A 23501-nucleotide genomic window follows, 5' to 3' on the forward strand; every position below is an offset into this window, starting at 1 on the left:
GGGACATCTGTTACTACTGTGATAACCAGTTGCTAATTCACCCCACATCCATTTACTGAGCAACTACGGTAAGACACAGTCCTTGACCTAAACTCACTTAAGGGAGACAGAAGAGAAAACAGACAATTATCCTAGGATAATTATCAGTATAGAGTGCTTGGTTCAGAGTGACAACATGGCTCATGCCTGTGGTTCCCACTACTGTTGTCTCCACTGTGAAACACATGGGGTCCAACTCCATCCTGAGGGGTCTGAGAGGATCAGTGTCGTCATGAGGCAGTGATCAGAAAGAGACATCACGGTAGAGCTATTTCTATGGTGGCAGCCAAAATGAGGCCACTGATGGGTTGAGAACACCAGCCTGGCCACTGAGTTTCAATCAGAGCACTGGCAGGAAGTTCATGCTTTCACACTCCTAGAAGCCTCCGAGCTTCCAGATTCTGGTCCCAACCCATGACCTCACCCCAGCGCGCTGCCATTTGACAAGGAGAATTTTAGACTGTGGAGTCCCCCTTTCTTCCTTCAGCGCCTTTGTCAGGAGGCAAGATGGCTCTGCTCCTTGAGCGGTCATCAGCAAGCGAACACATGTGCGCAGGTGGAGAGGTGCAGAGAAGATGGGAGGCTGCTGGGAAACAACTCCCCAAAAGCTTGTAATTACTTATTTTTAATGATCTCTTCCTTTATTGCCTCTCCTTTAAAAAAAAAAATCCATTATTCTGGTTCTACATTAGCAAAAACTCGAAGATTTTTCAAAAGTCCTAACAAGACTTGGCATCAGTTCAGTCCTTTGAAAAGGGAGTGAATTAGAATCACAGTAATGTGAAATCGGCTCCTGTCAGCGGGATGACAGGATTCCCCACACGCTCGTGGGGAGGAGGGCAGGGGACCTTCTCTGAGAGTCAGCCCTCTCTTTTCTTTGCTGCTTTGTCTCTTGGAGAGGCCACTCCTGGGATCCAGATGGCACCTGGATGGTAACAAGAAATACTGAGTGGAGTGGAAATCAAGCAAGAGTAGCAGAGGCTCAGGCTGAGTACAGAGCACATCAGAGGAAGTCACAAATGGAAAGATGTCACAGCAGAGGAAAAAAATAGTCAGGAGGGCTTCGCCTGCTGCTCTGACAGCCGTTCTGGGCAAAATGCTTTTCCTTTTCTTCTCTAGAAGAATGCAGATTTTATATGCTCAGGCATATTCATTTCCTTAGTCACTCCTTCATTCTTGGATTCAGTCCTCAAGGCATTCGTTTAAGAATTAATAAACTTCCTGAGTGCCCACGATGAGCAGGGTATTGAGCCAACACTGCACAGGCAGAGATGCTGTCCCTTCTCTGAGCTGTGACAGTCAAGCTAGGCCAACTGGAGGGGTGCAATTCAGGTCGGAGCGTGAGGAATGGCGAAGATTAGCTTAGATAAGGCTTCAGGGAGTAGCTTTGCTGGCGTGGACCCTGGTTTCTAGTGAGGACCTCCCAATCTGTATCATGATTTCCCTTCCAATTGTATAGACTAAGAGACAGTAAGTCAGAGCAGAGAAACCTAGTGCATACTTTACCGCAAGGAAACTAAGGCCCCAAGGAAAGCCCAGCTTGCTCATATGTAAAACAGTGAGCGAAATGGCCCTCACAGACCTCTGAAGATCGCATGAGGCAATGCTGACCAAGAGAACAGACTTGGACAGCAGCCTAAAGATCATAAGTGAGGAAATGCAGAAGAGCACTATCCTCAACTGTCTCTGATTGATTGCCCAACCTACAAATAGTTTGTAACTTTATGTCATAATTTCACATGTCCTCCTAACAGGTCTCTCAGTATATTTCTCACCTTTAGGTTTTGGTGCAAGCTACTTCCTATGACTGGCTCCTTTCCCATCCTTGCTCATCAGGAGAACCACAACATATCCCTAGAGACTTGGGACTAGTTACTTCTTCCAAGCCTTTCTCCAAGGTCCTCACAAGGGATTAGATGATCCTCCCCTGGGCATCACATACGTCCATTCACAATGATTGATTCTCTCTTCTCCACTACAGACATATGACCTTGTAGAGACTAAGTTCCTCTTACGGGACACTGCATCTTACTCATTTTTGCATTCCTAATATCTAGATAGCCCAGTCACTGGCACACAAAAGGAAACTATATTGAATTGGCAAATTAAAAAAAAAAAAAAACAACAGAATGACTGAGTGGATGAACATGTTTATATAAGAGAATAGGAAACTGAGCAGAAAGAAACTTGGTTATAGCATGACTTACTAAGCGGAGGGTATGGTAGTCCATATGGTGTTTCCAAATGCTCAGCATGAATGTGTGTGCACATGTATGCACACACATACACATACACTTGCTCACTCACAAAGACTTGGCATTTACTATTATAAACTCTAGAAGGATGACATATCCACTCTGTCACTTGACCCACTGAGGCTTTGCAATCAGGGTAAATGGCCCTTGTTCTGATTTCGAAGAAATGTTAGGGAGATGTCCCAGAAGAAAGTTACAAAAACAGAGATATGCTATCCTTCTGGCCCTTCTAATATTTATTTGGCATTTTCATCTGACTTCTTCAAGTCCTTCCCATTAGTGAGATCCATCAGTGGCTAAAGGGTGGTAGTCAATCTGTGACATTCCTTATTACTTGAAGTTGAGCCAATATCGGATCTTATCACCCTCCCCCTCAGTTGCTAAAAATTGGTGAAGAGATCCTATCCTATACTGTTCGGCCTCTCAAGCTTACCATGTCCAAAGAACTCTGGATCTCCCCCTACCTGTTCTTTCCTTAGCTTCTGATTTCTGGAAAGGCCACCAACTAGCACTTAGATGTTCGAGCACTTAGATGTTCACATGTACTCTTGATCCCTCTTCTCCCATGCCCTGACATCCAACCACTCATTAAAAATTGCTGACTCTCTCCAGAAGCTACTTTTGATCCCTCCTCTCCCATACCCTGACATCCAACCATTCATTAAAAATTGCTCTCTCCAGAAGCTACCTCAGCTCTGCCTGTCTCTCCACATCCCTTCCACTGCATTCTCTTTGGCCTAGACTTCTGTTTTCACTCTTGCCCCTTAAGTTCATCTCCAATATAGCAGCCACAGTGGCACTAAATCAGATCAGGTTCACTTCTGTGCCTAAAATGCTCCATGTCTCCCATTACACTCGAAATAAAATCCAAACTCTCCACCATTGCCTGCAGGACTGTCCATGCCCGGCTGCTCCCCATCCCAGTGTTTGAACTCATCTTCCGCTCTCCCCCTTTCCTGCTGTGCTCTGGTCAACACGGGGCTTCCCTCTGTTCCTTGTGGATCACCGGGGCATGCCCTTATCCTTGCTTTTCCCTGTCCCTGTCCCATCAGTTTCTTCTCATAATTCAGTTCTCATCTCAGGTGACACCTCACTAGGGAGGCCTCCTGTGACCATTTCCCTAGTTGGAAGAGCAGCTCCTCACTTCTCAGCACATCATCTTGTGTGGTTTTGTGGCTTGCGCTCATGCTCTGCCTTTTAACTTGTTTGCTGGCAGTCTTCCACGGGGGAATGTGAGCTGGGCAAGGGCTGGGACCTGGGCTGGCTTGTAAGCACCTGGGCCTAGCACAGCACTTGACGCGCAGTGGACACCAGACAGTATTTGTGGAATTGATGAAGGAATGAATGCCTGAACGTAACAATGCATAAGTGAGCAGAGACTGGTTCTAGGAGGTACCTTCCAGGATTACAGAAACTATGCAATCACAACAGGGACACTTTGTGCGTGCTACTACAGGGACAAGGGAACTCCAGTCTTGCTACTCTGATGTCACTGCTCTGGTCTCTGCTGCTCTCCCTGCCTGTTTTCTGATGCTGGACACCCACTCTCTGAAGACCAGGAAGCTAGGGCAAGAAGACGGCATATTTCATGAGATCCAGCACGGACCTCCCAGGCAGAGACCCTGTTTACCTGTATGCTGGCTATGTCTGCTCTATGAAAGACCTTTTTCATCTAAATTGGTCCATATATCCTTGATTAGGTCATCAATGGCTAAGATAATTTTTTCTGGTTTTGATAGATCTCTAAAACCCCCAAATGGATAAGTCACTTTTGATTCATCTCTCTCCCCCACCATGACATCCACTCATTCATTAAGAGATGGTAATTCTGGGGCACCTGGGTGGCTCAGTCATCAAGTGCCTGCCTTCAGCTCAGGTCATGATTGCAAGGTCCTGGGATCAAGCCCCACATCGGGCTCCCTACTCAGCGGGAAGCCGGCTTCTCCTTTTTCCACTCCCCCTCTTGCGCCCCCCTCTCTCTGTCAAATAAATAAATAAAATCTTAAAAAAAAAAAAAAAGAAATGGTCATTCTATCTCTAGAATGTATCCCGGACAGTCCATTCTGGTCTGAAGTAGAAGGGATGGTTTTAATATTAATATTAAGACCTCATCCCTTCTTGGCCATGCAGGAGTCATGCAAGACAAATTAATAATAATGGTTACTGTTCAGATGGAACTTCGTCTGTGTGTACAGATATATATATTTAATTAAATATATTAATATATTAATAATTTAATTAATATTTACATGTTAATTCCTTTAATTATTCCAACAAATGTAGGTGCTATTGCTCTCCTCATTTTCAGAGGAGTAAACTGAGGCACAGAAGGATTACTTAACTTGCTCAAGGTCATATGGCTAGTAAATAGTAGAGTTACAATTTTCACCAAAGTGGGCTAACTTTGGAATACGTGCTCTTAACTATTAAGCTATGCTGAGGGGAACAAAAGGTGTCAGACAATCTGTGATTTAAGACCAGGGAGAAAGTTAAGGGTTCTGGAAGGAGTATCCACAGTGGGCAGTTTAGGAGCCCGCCCTGCTACAGACCACCCCGATCTTCTCTGGAGGACCCTGGCCAGACCACATTGCAAGTAAGGACGACTGGGGGTCGACTTGGAAATTTCTAGATGACTATGGAAAGAACAACAGAGAAATAGCCAGAGAGACAAGGAGGTGGAAAAATACAAGAAATCAGGAATGAAGCCAGAGTATTGAGCTGACAGCACACAACGGTGGGAAGGAGGAGTAACGGAGACCAGGGCAGCTGCTAACCTGCCAGAGAGAAACACGATGAGGCACTGACAGAGCTCTCCAAAAGGCGGGCAAGGGGAGGTGGGGCGGGGAGAGTGTGTCACATGGGAGTCAATGTCACCTTCACAGAAGCCATTCTTTATGTACAAGTCAGGAGTGAGGGATGCCTCCTTCAGAACCAGACCTTATTGCCCTCTCCCCCTAGCATCTCAACCTCAGTCTTCTTCTCCATAAAATGGAGACAATCACAGCTTCCATGTTAATTAAACTAGATAAACTTAGTGGAGTATGAGAATCCAGTGGGGGAGCTTTCTCAGTCTCCCTTTACACACACACACATGCACGTGCACACACACATGCATGGGAGCCTTACCAAAGCAGATCTGGGGGTGGGGCCAAGGAAGTTGTGTTTTTATAAGTATCACAAATGGTCGTTCAGACAACGTGTCTTTGTGAATCACTGAACCAGCTACAGCTTTGCCAAGCAACACCCATGCTCCCTTGCCCCCACCAAGTGCTCAGCAAATGTTCTTTTCTTGCCTCCTTTCTAAGTTATGGCTAAAACAGGTTTTGCGTGTTTGGGGGTGGAGCGGTCACCAACATGTATTTCTGAATTCTTCATGATCATTCATCTCTTTCTCCTTTTTTACAACTCGAGTTTGTTCATTATCCTTCTGTAACCACTAATAACGGCAGTTAGGGAGAGAAAATGGGCCTCCGCGTGATGATTTATCCAGAAAAGCTAAATTACTGTACCAAGAGAGAATGAGTGTCAGTGTCAATGGATATTTATGGGGAAACGGTATATTATAGCTGTGCTCATTAGAGATGCTGTAGTTAAGGTTCTGTGAATGTTAATGGTCTGTATTAGAGGAATAATGATGGACTCACAGCAGCAGCAGTTAACAGATAACTGCTGGACCACATTTTTTCACCATGTAACACATCCCCAAACAATCTGATTTATGCCCACTGAAGGGTGTCAGGGCACCTCTACCTTGTGGCTAGTACCGTGGTTGCTTCAGCCCAGGTAACAATTGGTGCAGAGTGCCAAGAACAAGAGGGACAGACTATTCCTGCCTTCTGTTTGAAATCCCATGTGTTCTGGTCTTCGAGACAGGTTGGTCCTGTTGGGAAGAATGTTCACTGGCTTTGGGAAGGGTGGCCCTATATCCTGGTTAGCTTAAGAATAGCTCCTGTTCGGGGCGCCTGGGTGGCTCAGTGGGTTAAGCCTCTGCCTTCGGCTCAGGTCATGATCTCAGGGTCCTGGGATCGAGCCCCACATCGGGCTCTCTGCTCAGCGGGGAACCTGTTTCCTACTCTCTCTCTGCCTGCCTCTCTGCCTACTTGTGATCTCTGTCTGTCAAATAAATAAATAAAATCTTTAAAAAAAAAAAAAGAATAGCTCATGTTCATGCCAACTATGCTGATGGCATTGTTAACAGCAGACCCCTTTTGCTTTCCAAAGTAACCCAGTTTGAATGATAAACTAGGTCACCTTAGATTTAAGTTCAGAGAGAACTGGCTTAGATTCTTAGTGATGCCTCTTCTGGGCATGCTAAGTGATTTAACTTCTCTGATCTCTAATAACCTTCATAGTAGAAGAGAGACCTACTTCTTATGGTTGTTTGGAAGAATACTGCGGTCATGCATTAAGTGCTGCTGTCCCTTGCTTTGGTAGTGACGAATGTTCCTTATCCCCACCCCATAGCCAAGAAACTCTCTTGCAGGTTCAGCTCTACCCCAGGCTCTCAGGTTAAAACTGATCCTGTTGACTTTGCTTAGCCATGGAGAATTAAAGGCACTCTATGGTCAAATACTCTTCGACAAGGCAGGAAAAAATATCCAATGGAAAAAAGACAGTCTCTTCAATAAATGGTGCTGGGAAAATTGGACAGCTACATACAGAAGAATGAAACTTGACCATTCACTTACTCCATACACAAATATAAACTCTAAATGGATCAAAGACCTCAATGGGAGACAGGAATCCATTAAAATTCTACAGAAGAACATAGGTAGTGACCTCTTTGACATCGGCCACAGCAACTTCTTTCAAGACAGGTTTCCAAAGGCAAGGGAAACAAAAGCAAAATGAACTTTTGGGACTTCAACAAGATAAAAAGCTTCTGCACAGCAAAGGAAACAGTCAACAAAACAAAGTGGCAACCCACAGAATGGAAGAAGATATTTTCAAATGATGGTACAGACAAAGGCCTGATATCCAAGATCTATTAAAGAACTTCTCAAACTCAACACGCAAAAAATCCCCAAATAAGTCAAAAAATGGCAGAAGACATGAGCAGACACCTCTGAAAAGAAGATATACAAATGGCTAAAAGACACATGAAAAAAATGTTCATAGTCATTAGCCATCAGGGAAATTCAAATCAAAACATTGTGAGATACCGCCTGATACCAGTTAGAACGGCAAAAGTTGACAAGGCAGGAAACAACAAATATAGGCAAGGATGTGGAGAAAGGGGAACCCTCTTACACTGTTGGTGGGAATGCAAGGTGTTACAGCTACTTTGGAAAACTGGAGATTCTTTATAAAGTTAAAAATAGAGCTACCTATGACCTAGCAATTGCACTATTGGGTATTTACCCCAAAGATACAGAAGTAGTGAAAAGAAGGGCCACATGCACCCCAATATTCATAGCAGCAATGGCCACACTAGCCAAACTGTGGAAAAAACAAAGATGCCCTTCAAGAGAAGAATGGATAAAGAAGATGTGGTCCATATATACAACGGAATATTACTCAGCGATCAGAAAGGATGAATACCCAACTTTAGCATCAACACGGATGAAACTGGAGGAGATTAAGCTGAGTGAAATAAGTCAAGCAGAGAAAGTCAGTTACCATATGGTTTCACTTATTTGTGGAACATAAGGAATAGCATGGAGGACATGAGGAGAAGGAAAGGAAAAATGAAGGAGGGGGGATCGGAGGGGGAGATGAACCATGAGAGATTATGGACTATGAGAAACTGAGGGTTTTAGAGGGGAGGGGGTGGGGGAGTGGGGTAGCCCGATGATAGGTATTAAGGAGGGCATGTATTGCATGGAACACTGGATATTATACGCAAACAATGAATCTTGGAACACTACATCAAAAACTAATGATATACTTTATGGTGAGTAACATAAGATTAAAAAAAAAAAAAAAAGGCATTCTCACCCCTCCCTTATATACCAAAGTTATTCCCACCCATAGACCACAAGCCCCCTAGCGATTGGGCTGGGTCTGACTCCTCCTCCTGTCTCTCGAAGCACTTGGTATAGTCCTATGGCCGTAATAGCTCATAATAATAATTATGGCTAACATTTATTGAGCACTTACTATGTGCCAGGTGCTGATCTATATGTTATACCCTCTTATTCAGTCCTCAGAAGAATTCTATGAGGTAGGCACCATAGTCAGTACTTACATTTTATGAATGAACAGACCATCCAGGTTCACACAACTTGTAATTGAGGAAGGAAAATGTAAGGCCTAAGTAGCAGGGCTGAAAGGCTCACACCTCTAACTGTAATTCCAAGTTGACTGCCATGTGCTCTGCCCATGTTGCTAACGGTCACTCAGAACAATCCAAAAGATAAAGCACCCTGCCTAATTGTACAGCTAAGAAGCATAAAGCTCTGATTAACTTCAAATTTTGTGTTCTTTCTGCTGCTTTCCTCTCTCTCAAAGAGGAGGCTCAGGGTCTGTGTTCACGAATTCATTTATAGAATAACAAAGATGCCAATGGAAAAGAACATGAAGGATCTTTTCTTCTGAACACCCCATTTCTCCCACCCATGGAATTAACTAGTGGATTTTTTTTGACAGTGGTTTTCATATCACCCTCTCTCTGGATCTCTTCCTTTCTAGAAGCTTCTGTCCTTCAGTAAAGAATTCCAGGTGGGTAGACCTTGAGGCTCCAGCCCTGCTTCAGCCACAACTCCCCTTAGATCTGTTTACATATAAAGCTACTGGGATATTTCAGTTGAGTAAAAGTCCCGGGGTTTTATTAAAAGCTTGAAGACCATTCCTCTAGGGGCCCAGTGGCAGGTATCTGCACACAGCAACGGAGCAATCCCTGTTTTGTCCAGACATGATTACTGCCAACACACAACTGAGCAAACGGGACGCCAGGCGACTGCTTATGCAAGCACTTATCCCCTTCCACATTTGCATTTGTAGAAAACAAGTTTCAGGAATGATTTAACAGCGAGCTGTCTACAACTCTGCTTGATTCCATTCATGACAGCTCGGTTTTCCAAACCGTGAAGAAAGAGCCAAATATCATTCTAAGTGATAATGTGACACCAACAAAATGCGAGTCAGGGACTGAGAACAGAGAGCGGGATGAAAGGGATGACTACTGTCTTTGGCAAGAAAGTGAAGACAGAGGATGGAAAGGCTGACCTTACAAACACTCCTAGAATCTAGAGACATAAAAAACAGAACGATATAAATGACAGTGCTGGAGAAGAGGAGACCCAGCGTTTGGGCCCTATTGCCTGGTTCATGACCTCCCCAAGCTGGCCACTTTGGAGGTAGCATAGACATCGCGTGTCTCTCACTCCCCACATCAGCAAGATCTTTCCAGATCTACCCCATCATTCAAATTTATACACCTCCCTACCTCCGTGCCTCTCCTGGTCTGCAGGGTCTCACCCTCAGTCTAGACCCACAGTAGTCCTTACTTGTCTATCCCTTGATCTCTTTGCCCTCAGACCCATTCCTGCCCTCCCTGTGCTATGACAGGGGGCTGATCCCTGTCCGCTCCATTGCCTGAGCTCCCTTGCCAACCTATTTCCTCTTAGACTTGGCCAACAGGAGATGGTAGTTGGATGATGGATGGTGGGAGGAAGGGAGAAGCACTGAATTTCTTGCTGGCTCTCTTCAGGCAGGATTCTGGCAGTGGTGGAGTCAAGTGCATGGTTTGTTTCCACCAGACGTCTCGTCCCTCTGGGCTGGCCAAGGCCCCGCTCCTGCTAGACCGCTCCCTCAACAGCTGCAGGGCCTGCTGGCAGCCTGGGCCCCTCCCTTTGTCCTTCCAGCCCTGGGGATGGTAGCAACTTCTGACTTACTAACTTGGGTTGCCCCACTGTCTTGTTTGGCTCTGCAGCTCTTCTAACACCTTCGTAACAAGTTCTCCACATTAAATTCCCTCTATTAAATTACCACCCGTGGGCTCTGTTTTCCTGACTTCATCCTGGTGGATACACAGAGTTAATCCCATTAGCTTCTTAACAGTCTCTCCAACCGCTTAAGCCACCTGCCGCAGGCCACCAAAGTGACGGTGAGAATCGCAACTCCAACAGCACCACTCCACACCTGAGAACATTCAGTGGCTTCCCAGCCAGTCCCCGTGTCTGAGCACCACATTCCAGGCCCTTCTCTCATGGGCACTGGGTTCCCCTGGCACCTAGTCTCCTGCTCCCTTGAAGGCATCCTGTGGTCCCACCACCCCACTCTTCCTCAGCCCCTGGGATATGGTGTGTTTTCCCACATTTCAGTGCCTTTAAACATTCAGCTCCTTCTTCCTGAATACTGTTCCACCTTCCTCTAGTGCCAAGTTCCCCTCATCTTTTATCTACCTCCTGGGTGAAGACCTTGTGAACTCCCTCCTGCAAAGTGTGCTGCCTCCCCACTGTGCTCCCATAGCATCTTCTAGAAGGCCTCTTACCACCTGGATTACATCGATTGCAATTATTTGCATAAGTCTCCCTTCCTGAGACCATTAAGATTCTCAAGCAGCCAGCCTTATTCATCTCTCTATCTCTACTGAGTAGGACACTTTCTGCCAGGTAGGAGGTCCTTAGTATGTATTTGCCGAAGGGATGAATGAAGGAATCAATAAATGAACAGAAGTTGTAAGGGAACTAAGAAAAGAAGGACTCTTCAGCACCTGAGCAGTGAGATTACAAGTCCTGAAGGTCTGGGACTGGAGGCACGGGGCCAAGGCCAGAGGCAGGGATGTTCACTGGCGCTCACCACAAGTGTTCTGGAGGGATTCCTGCACCGGTGGGGAGGCTAAACCAGCAGCTTTCCACATTCTCCTTAACTCTGAGATTCTAGGAATTTTGGATTCTATCTCAGGATGGTTTTGCTAAGTGTTGCAATAAGAAAGCCTGCCTGAGAAACGTGAGATGGGGCCAACTTCTTTTTCCTTCGTGGGAATATGCAGATTCAGATTCCTCTCCCCTAGCTCAGGAAGACCTCCTCTTGTGTGACATCTATGTTAACTGCACTCCGATGATTATCATTTCTCTACAATGTGGTGCTTAATGAGGAAGTGAAACTGACAAATGTTCAGACTAGATTTAATTCAATTATGAAACATCTTGATCCAGATTTCAAACTAAAGGAAAAACCAACTGCTGAATTGTGAATGAAAATTTATTTGCCATGAGAGATGGGGATGGGCAGGGGTGGGGGTGGAGGGGTGGGGGTGGGGGGTGGAGGGGTGGGGGCTGGTTAGGAACAGTTGTCCAGAGAGTTTAGGCAATGCTTCACATCAATGGATTGACTCTTCCTACATTTGCAGCAGGGAAACTGAATTAAATCTAGGGCAAGGAAGGGGTGCCTGGGTGGCTCCGCGGGTTAAGCCTTCCACTCAGGTCATGATCCCAGGGTCCTGGGATCGAGCCCCACATGGGGCTCCCTGCTCAGCAGAAAGCCTGCTTCTCTTTCTCCCTCTGCTGCTCCCCGTGGTTCTGCTCTCTCACTTGCTCACACTAATAAATGAATAAATAAAATAGCTTTTTAAAAAATCTAGGGCAAGCAAAATCAACTGAATACTGATCGTTGGGGGACAGTGGTCTTGTACAGAAACACAGGCGTTTGGTGGGTGGGAGGCAGGGAAGGCCAAATGAGCAGCTCCCTGATTTTCAGAGGGAGGCAGCTTTCACTGGGACTTGTTCTTTGGGGTTCCCAATTATTTTTTTCAACATCAGGATGAAGAAAACAGTGCACTGGCAGTGTGAGGGGTCTGGAACGAGTCAGACACAGGCATGCCTCATGGAACTCGGGTTAAAGGGGGAAAGGGGTGTTCACAGTCTCTCCGGGGACTGGCCTCAGCAGCAATGAATAATGGAAGTCAGAAACCAGCCTGAGTACTATTTCTGTCTACAGTGAGGAAGAGGAGATGGGGGCTTGGCATTTTCTTTAGTCCTAAAGGCAACAGGTTTTAGTGGAAATTGTATGGGTGCCTGAGTCGGAACAACGAATGGTTCATCTCCAGGCTCTGCCCCTTACCAGCTTTGTAACTGTGGGTGAGCGATGTGACCTCTGGAAGCCTCAGCTTCCGTATGTGTTAACTGATCTCCCAGCTGTGATCCAAACAAGGCAGGCTGGAACCACAGTCCAGGCTACCTGTCCCTCACAGCACGTGCTCCATAAAGTCAACCTGCTTTTTCCCCAGCCAAGTTCCCATAGACTCTCAGCATGCGTGCCCAGTGGCCTGGTGCTATGACACAGAGAAAGGGAATGAAGGGAGGCCTGGACTGGAGATCCGGATACTGGGGTTTCTAGCAGTTTCTCCCAGCATGGTTCCTTTTCAAGACACACCAGACAGATGGAGAGTGCAGATGTCAAGCTCTCCAGAAGGAAACAAAGGAGGAACTGATCCTCTAAGTACCAACTCTGTGCCTAATGCTTGTTCAGTGTGGTGCCTTGATTATGAGGCTTGGTAAACTTGTTTCCAGCCAGAGCAGTGACTTCATAGGGCAATGCCACCACTTATTGCTGTGCAATGAAAGCCAGGAAGAGGAGGATGGAGATGGGAATGGGGCCTCTGGGGTATCTGGCTTGGCAGCTGAGAAAGTGGGAGGAAGATGATGAGGTAAATACCAGATGTAATAAACATGCGGGCAACTGAACATGCAGACAGATGCGCAATTCTAAGATCCATTCCTGCACTCACCTTCATAGCATGAGGACCCTACAGAAACATTCACCTGCTGCTGGAATGCTCCTAGGGACCTCACTACTTTGAGAACTATCCTGTCCTTTGAAAAATCAGCTCAGATGGTCTCATTTTTTTTCCTTATACTGAGCCCAGATGTGCCCTCTCTTGTTATAAAACTTGAGCCTTTTTTTGTAATCCTAGGAGAGCCTATGAAACAACTGGAGGCAACTAACACACACTATCCCTCAATCTTTCCGCCCCTGGGGTCCATGAAAGCAACCCTTCATCCTCACAGAAAATGCTCATGTTGCTTCCTGAGTCTCACAAAAGCCCTAAGATGTTGGTATAGGATGGTGGTCATTTCTACTTTGCAGAACAGAAAAATGAGTCTCAGAAACTTGAAGTGATTGGCACAGATCACGCCCAAAGTGAGGAAGGCAGCTCAGGGGGAGTCCGATCATTCCTTCAAATTTCTGAATCCATGTTTCCACCCCCCTCCCAAAAAAAGAATGTTGATGGTAACTTATCAATTTGACAACGCGTGTGTCCCTCCTGTTTACCACTATGTCAAACTTTGGAGTCTCTCTTTTGAAGGCCAAAGAAAGTTCAGCTAGAATCCATTGACTGGTTATTACTGATAATTAGAAAGACTTTTATGTTCAGTACAACTACATGGGGTTTTAAACTGGACAATTAAGGGGTGAAGCGTTCTTTTTCAGCCTTAAGCATATTACATGAGGTGGGAAGGAGGGGAGGGGAGAAGACAGGAGCTGGGTGTTTCTCACGTGACAATGACATGAGGCACGCTATGGTTTAGGTCTGAGTCATTGAAACAGTGGACCATGAAGGTTAAGTCTCAACCAAGTTCAGGGTTGTGGGGCATAACAGGGTCTGAAAGAGGCACTTCTGCAACCTGGGAATGCACTGTTCCACTTGAGGTCCCCCTGCAGAACCAGAATCATGTTCAAAGGCTGACAGAGTGCAAAAAGCACTGAATAATGGATGTGGTAATGGACAGCTTAGCAGACACCTTCCTCCGCACTCAGGACTGCACATTCCTGACAGCCCCAGAGAGGCCAGGATGTTTGTCTAAAGAACATGAGCAGCATTATCAGCTGGCAGAAAGGAAGACTGCCTTCATGTCCCTTGTTTCCTTGAGGAGACTGATGATAAATTCATCCGTTCTAAGAGCTGCTAAGTAGAGGCAGTGGAAACTCAGGAGCCCAAGGACCTCAGTGATATGCCCAGAAGGCACTTGGCCTACAACATCCTGTTCATCCTTCAAGGCTCTGCCCAAGTGAAACCTCCTTCCTGTCTCTCTAGCCGGCTAACACTCCCTATCAGTCAGCATCTGTGCTATCGGGAGTTCAGAGACCCAGGCATAAACAAACAAACAAACAAACAAACATAAACAAGCCTGTGTGCAAATCTACCAGCTGCCTTGACTAGGCGGAGAGGAAATGTGTATTTGCGGGAGTGAGTGGGAATAACCCTTCTTCTGGTTCTGAGTCCTAGGAAAGGGTGGAGGGGAGCATAGCATGACCCTAAGAGCAAATCTGCTAAAAAAAGGGAGCATGATAGGTTTGGATCAAAACAAGCCAACAAAAGCATCCAAGCATATTACCTGTGAAAGGGGAACAAGGAAAGTGCAGGTACAGTTCAGCACCCCACGGTTACGGGGTCTGGTGGGGTAAACCAGAGCATGGATGCAGGAAGCTGGGGGAGGAGAATGAAGAGAGGAAATCGGCTTTCTCTCTGGACCTGCAGCCCAGCTCATCAAGACAAAACTGCGGTCCTATAACTTGAAGCATTGAGGTAGGTACGACCCACAAGAAATGCAACGAACTCTAACTTCAGAGCCAAACTCTATCGTGCAATACACCTGACGTCACACCTTGGTGAGGGGATCTCTGACCATGGAAGGTGACAAGGAGCCAGGGACTAAGCTCTATGACAGACGTTTTGGAGCTGCAGTCAAACATCCCACTGGCTCCATGGCCCACAAAAATTTCCATGCGCACACGTGTGGGTTTTTTGGTTCTGTTTTGTCTTTTCATGGGGAAAGGGTCTACCATCAAAAGCTCAAAGAGATCCCAACTCCCCAGAGGAGTAACTTTAGAGGGAGTGTTGAATAAAAGTGATTCCTGTCCTCAAGGAGCTCATAGAAAAGTAAGAGAAGCAAACAGAATAGAATAGCTCACACCGTTTAATCCCTCCTCTGCACCAAGCCCCGCACTGATTCACATCCTTCAGCTCATTTAGTCCTTAACACAAACATTTTAAGGCAGGTACTGTTACTAACCCCAAACCCAAGGCCCTTAAGAAAATCAAAGTCAATGGCTCATGTGGATTCATTAAGAAAAAGTAACGCATTGTGATCATGGTCATGGCAAAGAGGAACAGAGAGGTCTCCCGGTGTGGGGTGGGCGGTGGTTTATTACTTTGGGGCAAAGAAGGCTTCCCGGAGGAGGTGTGCAATTACCTAGCACACTCGCAATCCCCTGCTTTGCTGGCACATTACTTGTAAGGGCAACACTCTGAAATGTTCTCATTTAATCTAATCCATAGCCCCTGTTAAGGGTTTTACATAAAGCCTCCAAACAAAGCTACAAGGCAGGCACTACTTTCTCTTTACAGATGATGACACGGAGGTTTAGAGATGTAAAACGATACTCAAAGACCCTTGGTACGTGGCCCGGATGAGAGCATACCCAGGTCTGATGCTGAAGATCAGGCCATTTCCTCTGGGGCTGATTCGTGGTTTGCCCCAGTGACCGCCTCATACTGAGTCTCCTACTCGGCTCTGGGCAGACCTGGACCCAAGGAAGAAGAAACCCAGGGGTATCTAGAGCAACGACCACAGGGCAGTTTCCTTTCTTGTGGGAAACCTGTGGAAGGCCCCAAACGGCCCGGAAGCTGCTTAATAAGCACAATTTGGTTGTCTTTGGTTTACTTGTGCTTCTGGCTAAGGAGCAGGTAGCGAAGGAGCAAACAGCAAGCTGACAGCAGGGATATTCAGAGCACAGAGGCATCCTAAGAGTACGCACTCACCAGAGAGGCGGGTCCATAGAGGCCAGCCTAGAGGACAGGAAGGTCCCAGAACAGGGAGGGATGTGGGATATTTAAAGGACCTCTAAGAAGTTTAGGCAAGTGGGATCAAGTTTCCAACACATATGCTATCTTCTCCTCAAAACCATTTAGTAAGTTGGGTTCAGTGACTCTTTTTGGTAGATGAGAACAATGAGGCACAGAAACAAGGGAACTTATGAGAAGTCCCACAGGTTGTAAGAGCAGGAATTGGGATTCCAAATGCAAGCACCTGCCTTGGTGCTTTTGACTTGTGACCTCTCTTCGGCTTTTAAAAATGTGGAAACTGTTTATGGAAAAGCCAGAATTCACCCAGATGCTTCTAGGACTCTGTTGGGAACAGAGGTCTGGGAGCTTCTGCAGGCCACTCAGGCAGCCCAGAGAGTTCCCAAGAAAAACCTTAGCATCTTTACTTAATGCCTATTTCAGCGTCCGAAAAAGAGGAAATTAATTCCCTTTAAAAGAAAGCAGGGTTTTCATCAATTTCTTCTATAGGGCAGAGTTGTTTGTATGTTTATGAAACACTCCTAGCATGGCTGTGTCATGCCCAGCTTCTATGTGCTGGACCCTAGGCTTGCTTCTGGTAGTTCAGGGACCTGGAGAAGCTCCTGGAAGTGATGGGCAAGGAGAAGAGTTTCAATGCTGTGTGCTAAGTGCTCTTAAAACAGAGGAATGATATGGAGTGGAGCACAGAGGGAGGGGTGATCCGCTGACACTGGGTAGAGCAGAAAACCAGAAAGTCTCCCTGGGCCCCCAGGGCCTGAAGCTAAGCTGGGATGTTAGGGGAGGATGCGGCTCCTTCAGGAGGCTGCAGAGTGCAGGAGAGCAGGATGGGCGGGGAGAGGGCGGTCAGGACGGAGGTAGACCAGAGGTACGGGCTGAGGCCAGCATCAGAGTATTGTGTATGGCAGGCTAAGGAGCTTGGATTTTTTTTTTTTTTTTTAAACCTACTAAGCATGGAGATGGTGTGGACAGACTGTTAATAAATTCAGAAAAACCAAGGCGGCAAATGGAGCATGTTTCCTCATATATCTAAACCTGTTAGGGGCAAGTGAGGCAATTTAGGCCGGCACAAATTGAATTGTGGGGAGCTGTGTGATGGGAGCTGAACCAAATGGAAATATGGAAAACAGACCAGTGTCTAGTTGACAAGGAGGTCTGACAAATGCAGAGACCTCAAGGAGAAACACGGCTTTTTCTCCAAACAGCATTGTGGTACATTCTCTACTACATTGTAGACTCAAGTTTCTGAGAAGGCCATGCATTCAGATATGCTTTTTGCAAAATCTAACCACTGCAAGCAGTAGTTAGGTGGGGTATGGCAGTTGCAAGATAGTGGGTAAGGAATGGACGTCGACAGGAAGAAATTTCACCAGGTAAAAGGGGAGTGAGGACAGGGGAGGGTAGGAACCCAGAAAGACTTTCAACTCGAGAGGACAGCAGCTCAGGTTTGGAAGGGACAACAGAGCTTGTCTTCACCCTCTACCCACTCCACATTTGAATCCCCCGTAGTCTTTCTGACCAGTCATCCTCTAGCCTCTGCTCACACAGCTCCAGTGATGGGGAGCTCACTCCCATATATGCCAGCATTTCCACCCTTAACAGCTCTGACCACCATTCAGGAAGGTCATTCTCCCTCTAGGCTGAAGGTAGCCTTCTTGTAGGACCCCTCACTGGTCTCAGTTCCATGAACCAGCCAACACAGAACAGCGTCCTCCCTCTTCCATCCAGTGGCCCTTGGTGCTCCCATCTCCAAGTTTATGGTTTCTTTTCTCTAGGCCAAGCATTTCTAGGTCCTTCTGCGGCCTCCCTGGGAATGGGGATTCAAACTGCCCTATCGATCTGACCTTGAAACATGCAGGGGTGCCTTTCATGTCTCTCACAGGGTGGGGCCCAGGACCAAAACCAATGTCCCAGATAGCATCATTCAGCCTCACAACCGTCCTATTAGGGTCAGAGCTGGAATTTCTAAGGGTCTGTCTTCACAGCCTGTGCTTTTTCTATCCATTATTAAGCTGAGATCAACAGTGACTAAATACCCTAGTTCTTTTCACAAGGACCATGGCCAAGTCACATGTCCCCCTGAGCAAAAGTTTCTCGGTGCTCCCAAGTTGTGGACAGAAGCTACCTTCTGAGTGCCAACCAGAGGTCATACACACAGGCCTGGCCTAGCAGTGGCATGAGGCAGTGTCACAGAGCTTGCAACTTCCCGTTTACAGAGGTCCCTCCAGCTGCTGGGGTCTAGAGGTAGCGGAGAGTTCTTTGCACTATACATTGCCTTTTTTTATAGTGGTCTGTCCACTGGCTGGACCCACATACACCACAAAGGCCCTGGCCACCTCTCTGACTGTCCCTCTGAGACTTGTCAAATTGGATGGCTGACCCTCATCCCAGGATCAAGACACTGCCCCCATCTTCCCAGGTATAATGAAGTCTTTGGTGGGAGACTTTTGGCATCACACACTTGAGACCTGAAACCTGAGACCTTGAGGCCTTCAGACATAGTGGTTTGCACAATTCAACTCACTGCCGCTCATAGGGCCAGACCCAGGTCCAGACTGGCCCCCCTTCCTCAGCCCACAGTTTCTGCCTTATGCCTCCTTCTCTCCGACTCACTGAGGAGTCCTTGGCATGGAGACCCCGGCAGAGCTCTACCCGTTGTGACACTTATATCCAGAAGAGGTGTTCCTTTCCTTAGCTGGTAGACACAGTTCCTTAAGAAGGCAGGTTATGCGAACCTGGCAGAAGAGAGAAAGTGTACTTACACTTACAGGTTGACTTTTTGGCACATCATAAACACCTTCCTTCTTTTGGCTGGTGGGAACCTGTGGAAATATCAAATTCGACACCATTAAAACACTTTGCTATTCCACTTTCGAAGAACAAAGCAACCCCATTTCAACTCCAAGCTGGCTGGGTGTGGAAGAGAACGGCCCCTGAGGCCTAAGGGTCCCAAATCAAAGGGGCTGCTGGGATTGTAGGGACAGCAGGCCAGGCTCCTTCCCTGGGGACAGCTGGGTGAGGGAGGAGCATGTGGACCACTTCATAAATGTTTGCAGAGGCTCTCTGCCACTGGGCTCCTCCCAGAATCACAGAACAGGGGGCTGCGGAGACCCCAGGGCTCACGGGGTGGCAGAAATAATCCTCGTTTTACCAAGGACAGAAATGGGACCCAGGAAGGTGATCTGACTCGTGCAAAGCGATTAAAATGAGTGTGCAGCTGAGCTTAAGTTGCTTGGTGCAAAGACTAAGAGCCAGGTTATTCAAAATATGGCAAATATCAAGTTCTCAGTATTAAGAATGGCTTCTGCTGGGATTGTAGATAAACCATGTGATAGTCACAAACGTTTTTTCCAAGAAAAGGGGCCATCAGTGGCATGAAACACGTAAGACGAGAATCTGGAAAATTTCAGTTGCTTTTGAAAATCTATCTACATCTTCTTCCCTCCCTCTTTCCTCTGACTTGTCCGTCTGGTCTCACTACTGGGCCACTTGGTAACTGCACCGCCCTGAGCAGGCTACTTAGCTCCTCTGGGCTTCATGGTTATAAGATGGGTGCTCTTGGCTCTCTTCTCGGGTGGGTTATTGTGGGGATCAAAGGAGAAAGGAGAAGGTAAATATAAACTATTGGGAGCTATAATCCTGTGAAGTCTTAGGATGGTAGCTTCTTTCACTCCTGACACCTCATGTAAGTATAAGAATGTATTCTGTAATACCAACAACCATAGATATGTTGAATACTTTTCTAATGAGTCAATCAAGGGCTTTACACCAAAACCTTCCGGCTTGCAAGCAATCACTCGCACTTCCCAACACAGCACAGCTCACACTTCCAATGGCCTGTAGCCTCAGCCTATCGTGACTTTACAAATGTGTCTCTTTTCATCAGATTGGGAGCTCCTTAAGAGCTGGCATGGTGCCTACAGCTCAGTAGGCATTGGGTAAATGTCTTCAGGGTAAATGTATCATCAGAAATGTGGGCAACAGTGAGGAAACAGAAAAAGTATCTCTTAGGCTTGGACCAGCCAACTCTACCACTGAGGAGAAGGAGGAGGAATTTCAGCTCCATCCTCGAGTCCCCCTTTCTATCTGAACTCTCATCAGCTCAACTTAAAACCCTTATAATAATCCTAAGAACTTGGTATCAGAATCTTCACTTTACATAGTAGAAAGAGAGGCTCAGAGATGTTAGGGAAACCCTTCCAAAGCTTGCAAGCTAGTTAAGTGATGAGATTCAAACCCAGCTCTTTCTGGCCGCCAGATGAGACGTTTATGACTAACGGCATGAATTCACATGGACAGGGTGCCTTCTGTGTGCCAGGCACTGTTCTGAATGTTTGTGTTTACACGTATTCTCATGTAATTCTTGGGACCAGTCAGTTGGGTAAGTATGACAACTGCCCCCGTGGTGCAGAGGAGGAGAAGAAAGCCCAGAGGGGCTCCTGCAGGTGAGCAGGGCTGCCCGAGTCGGAATCCTGGCGCTCTGCTTTTTAACTACTCCACTGTACAGACAGCTGCATCTCAGCCCCCATCCACGCCAGTACCCCATCCCTGTAGCTGTTCTGATGGCATCTTTTCCTTGGACATCACTACCATACTCTCAGAAGGCTGTGCGCATTCTTGCAGAAAAGAGGACAACAAGGGAGCACGGAGATGCACTTTCTTTTTTTCTTTTTTTGGAGATGCACTTTCTGAGCTGCTCTTGCAAACCTCAGCTCGCTGGTCATCAATGAAGAATATAGTTTCTTTGCTCCTGATTAACGGGCCCCCATCTGAAAAGAATCCTCTAAGAATGCCTACCGAGTCCTTGCTAACAAGGGCCAATAAATTACCAGCCCGCACTTGTATTTTTACTAGCTCACCCTTTCCTGAGCCAAATGAACAACATTTCTGTGTCCCGTAATTCACGGCTCACTATGAGCACTTAGCAAGCTGAACCACGGCTGACTCTCAATTATCCCTGCAAACGGAGAAGCGGCAGGACGGATAAACCCAAACTGTGCATAATTGAAAAAGCTTGGCTGCCCGGCTCTCCCATGGGTGAGATATCAATCTGCCTGTTTGTCCTTTAAGATTTATATCTGCTGGGATGTCTTCTTGGGAGCCTCGCCTGGCTCTATACCTGGTGGGAGCCTTCCTCTGTACCCTTAACCTCTGGTACGATCTTCCACTAAAAAAATTCAAAGCGGCCAAGTGCCCATTACGCGTCATGCTCTGTGCACTGCCCGGGACAGTGATGGAGAACAAGCTGGGTATGGCACCCGAAGGAATGGAGCTTGTCTTATTCGGGGGAGGTGGGAAAGAAATCGGGCTACTCCCGTGAGCATAAAATGTGCTGTATCTTATACGGGAGCTGTCAAACCACACTGCAGTTCTAAGCTGGGGCCGGGCGGAATAGTTCACTACCTGTTTCCCCATCGGTAAATACCGGTTACGCAATGTTTAAGCACCAAACATTTACCAGGCATGTGCTAAGGGCAGAACACTGGCAGCAGTGCCTGAGGGGTGAAAGCCAGAGAGAGCCTGGTCCCTGTTCTCCTCGCTGCCTGCCTGGTCGCATCTGCCTGTAGACCATTTCCTAACATGACACTGCAGAATGAGCGAGAATGGTTCTGAACCAAACGAAAGCGGGAGAGCTGGCTCCTGATTCCGGCTCTGCCACAGGCTGTGTGATCTGAGAGGGTCCCTTTGTTCTCTGAACCTCAGTCTTCTCATCTAGCTGTCGGAGGCATGCAAGGGGGTGCCTAGAAAGTCCCGGAGGGTCGGGACCATGCCGCGGTCCATTCCATCTCTACGTGCCTGGCACACACTAGGTGCTCCATACAGAACTGCGATTTTAATGAAGGAGTTAACAGATGTGGAATTACTGTGGAAGTTATACGGGAACCACCATAAGCACAGAAGACGCTTTCAGCTCAGTAACATCCTAATAGTGTTAGAGAGGCGGTTTAAGGGTTGAGTGATGTAAGCAGAGGCTTATCATCTTAAAACAACAATACTTGATACATCACGGGTGATTAAAAATGATTTTTCAAACCAAAGAACGTGAAAAGTGCCCGCGTGGAAGGCCGCCGTCTTGCTGGCAGGAAGTTGTTAACTCGATACGGAATGCCGGGTTTAGAAGCGGAGGCTCTGGCCTCGGGCCCGGCCCTTGAATCGGACGACTTGATTTTCTTATGGTTTAAAACGATAGTCATCGTAGCTATTCTTATCCTCCTGAATTATTGCGAGGGTCAACGTTAAGTGAGGCATAAAAACCCTTGTGCCTCAAGGTTCTGTGTTGTTTGTAAAAAGATGACGGATAACTTTTTCTGACGCATGCAAAAAAGGAAGACCATTATTATTCTTAATCTGGTTTGGGAAATGAGACTACTGATCCTCAAAGAGAGGTTACATTTACTCAAGAGTCTCTCCTTCCCTCACGCGGGAGTTGTAAGTAGCAATCAGGAGAGGTGGCAACTTTCCACTAGGCTCTCCGACAGGAGGCGGCAGGCGAGTCAGGTTCTACTGCACTTAATGCATCATCGTGAGACATCTTGAAGAGCATTGGATACTGATGACATTCTTAGGAAGCAAAGGGAACGAACATTTACACAGAACCTACTATGCACCCAGCGCTTTATACCTTCAGGTCACTTCTAGAAGCAGATGACATAGCATCCCTCATTTTACAGCCCAGGAGACCAAGATACAGAAGTGATGGACTTCATCCAAGGCCACAAAACAGCTCAAGGAGTAGGCCCCAGGTGCCTCGTCAGCCCCAGTGATAAGGTCTGCCTCCTTCCGGAAAACGGAACAGATGAAAATCTGAGACACCCCCCCCCCCCCCGCCCCGGGCCAAGCTGAAGAAGGAGAAAACAGGGCCATCTACTCAGGAGGAAGAGCTATGGGATACTCCTAGGTTCTTAGAACACAAAGAGGAGCCAGGCTCCTAATCACAGCTCCTTAAAAGCCCAGACTTATCTTCAGGTCCACGAGCTTATCTCTCCTTAAGCAAATTGGGGCTCAGCTGACTGGCAAAGCAAGCGAGGAGAACAGAGGGTGATAAAATATTCATTTCCTTAAATGGCACCTTCCTGCTCATGATGGACAGATGGGGAGATTCGGAGGTCAGGACTGTTAAAACACAAGTGTGATTTTTAGATAGTGACTTGAAACCTACACAGAATCCAATCATGGATATTCTGAGCAGAAAAGAACCTCGGGATTTATCTATTTACCAAGGTCAGAGGGACCTAGCTGTGCCTTGAGGGTGCCACCTCTCTTAGCTCTGTGACCTTGTGCAAGACACCTTATCTGTGTGAGCCCCACTCTTCTGGCTGTAAGGTGGGAATGATGGTTCAAACCACTTGTGAGATTAGATATTGCATGGAAACCCCATTCACAGAGCCGGCCCGAAGTCAACACTCAAAAAATGTTAAATAGCTATACATCACACATGTGCACGCGCACACACATGCATA

General features: G+C 46.9%; 1 protein-coding gene across 6 annotated transcripts in view; it reads right to left on the reverse strand.

The window, feature by feature from the left end:
- DAB1 (DAB adaptor protein 1) overlaps window positions 1–23501 on the reverse strand; it is a 784414-nt gene that overhangs the window by 39616 nt on the left and 721297 nt on the right. For all 6 annotated transcript variants that reach the window (XM_032839738.1, XM_032839737.1, XM_032839734.1 and 3 more), the window contains one exon: window positions 18804–18863. In XM_032839738.1, the coding sequence (XP_032695629.1) occupies window positions 18804–18863 (60 nt within the window). The remainder of the gene's footprint in view (window positions 1–18803; window positions 18864–23501) is intronic.

This window comes from Lontra canadensis, unplaced genomic scaffold, assembly GCF_010015895.1.
Source record: "Lontra canadensis isolate GAN:19392208 unplaced genomic scaffold, GSC_riverotter_1.0 scaffold109, whole genome shotgun sequence".
NCBI lineage: Eukaryota > Metazoa > Chordata > Mammalia > Carnivora > Mustelidae > Lontra > Lontra canadensis.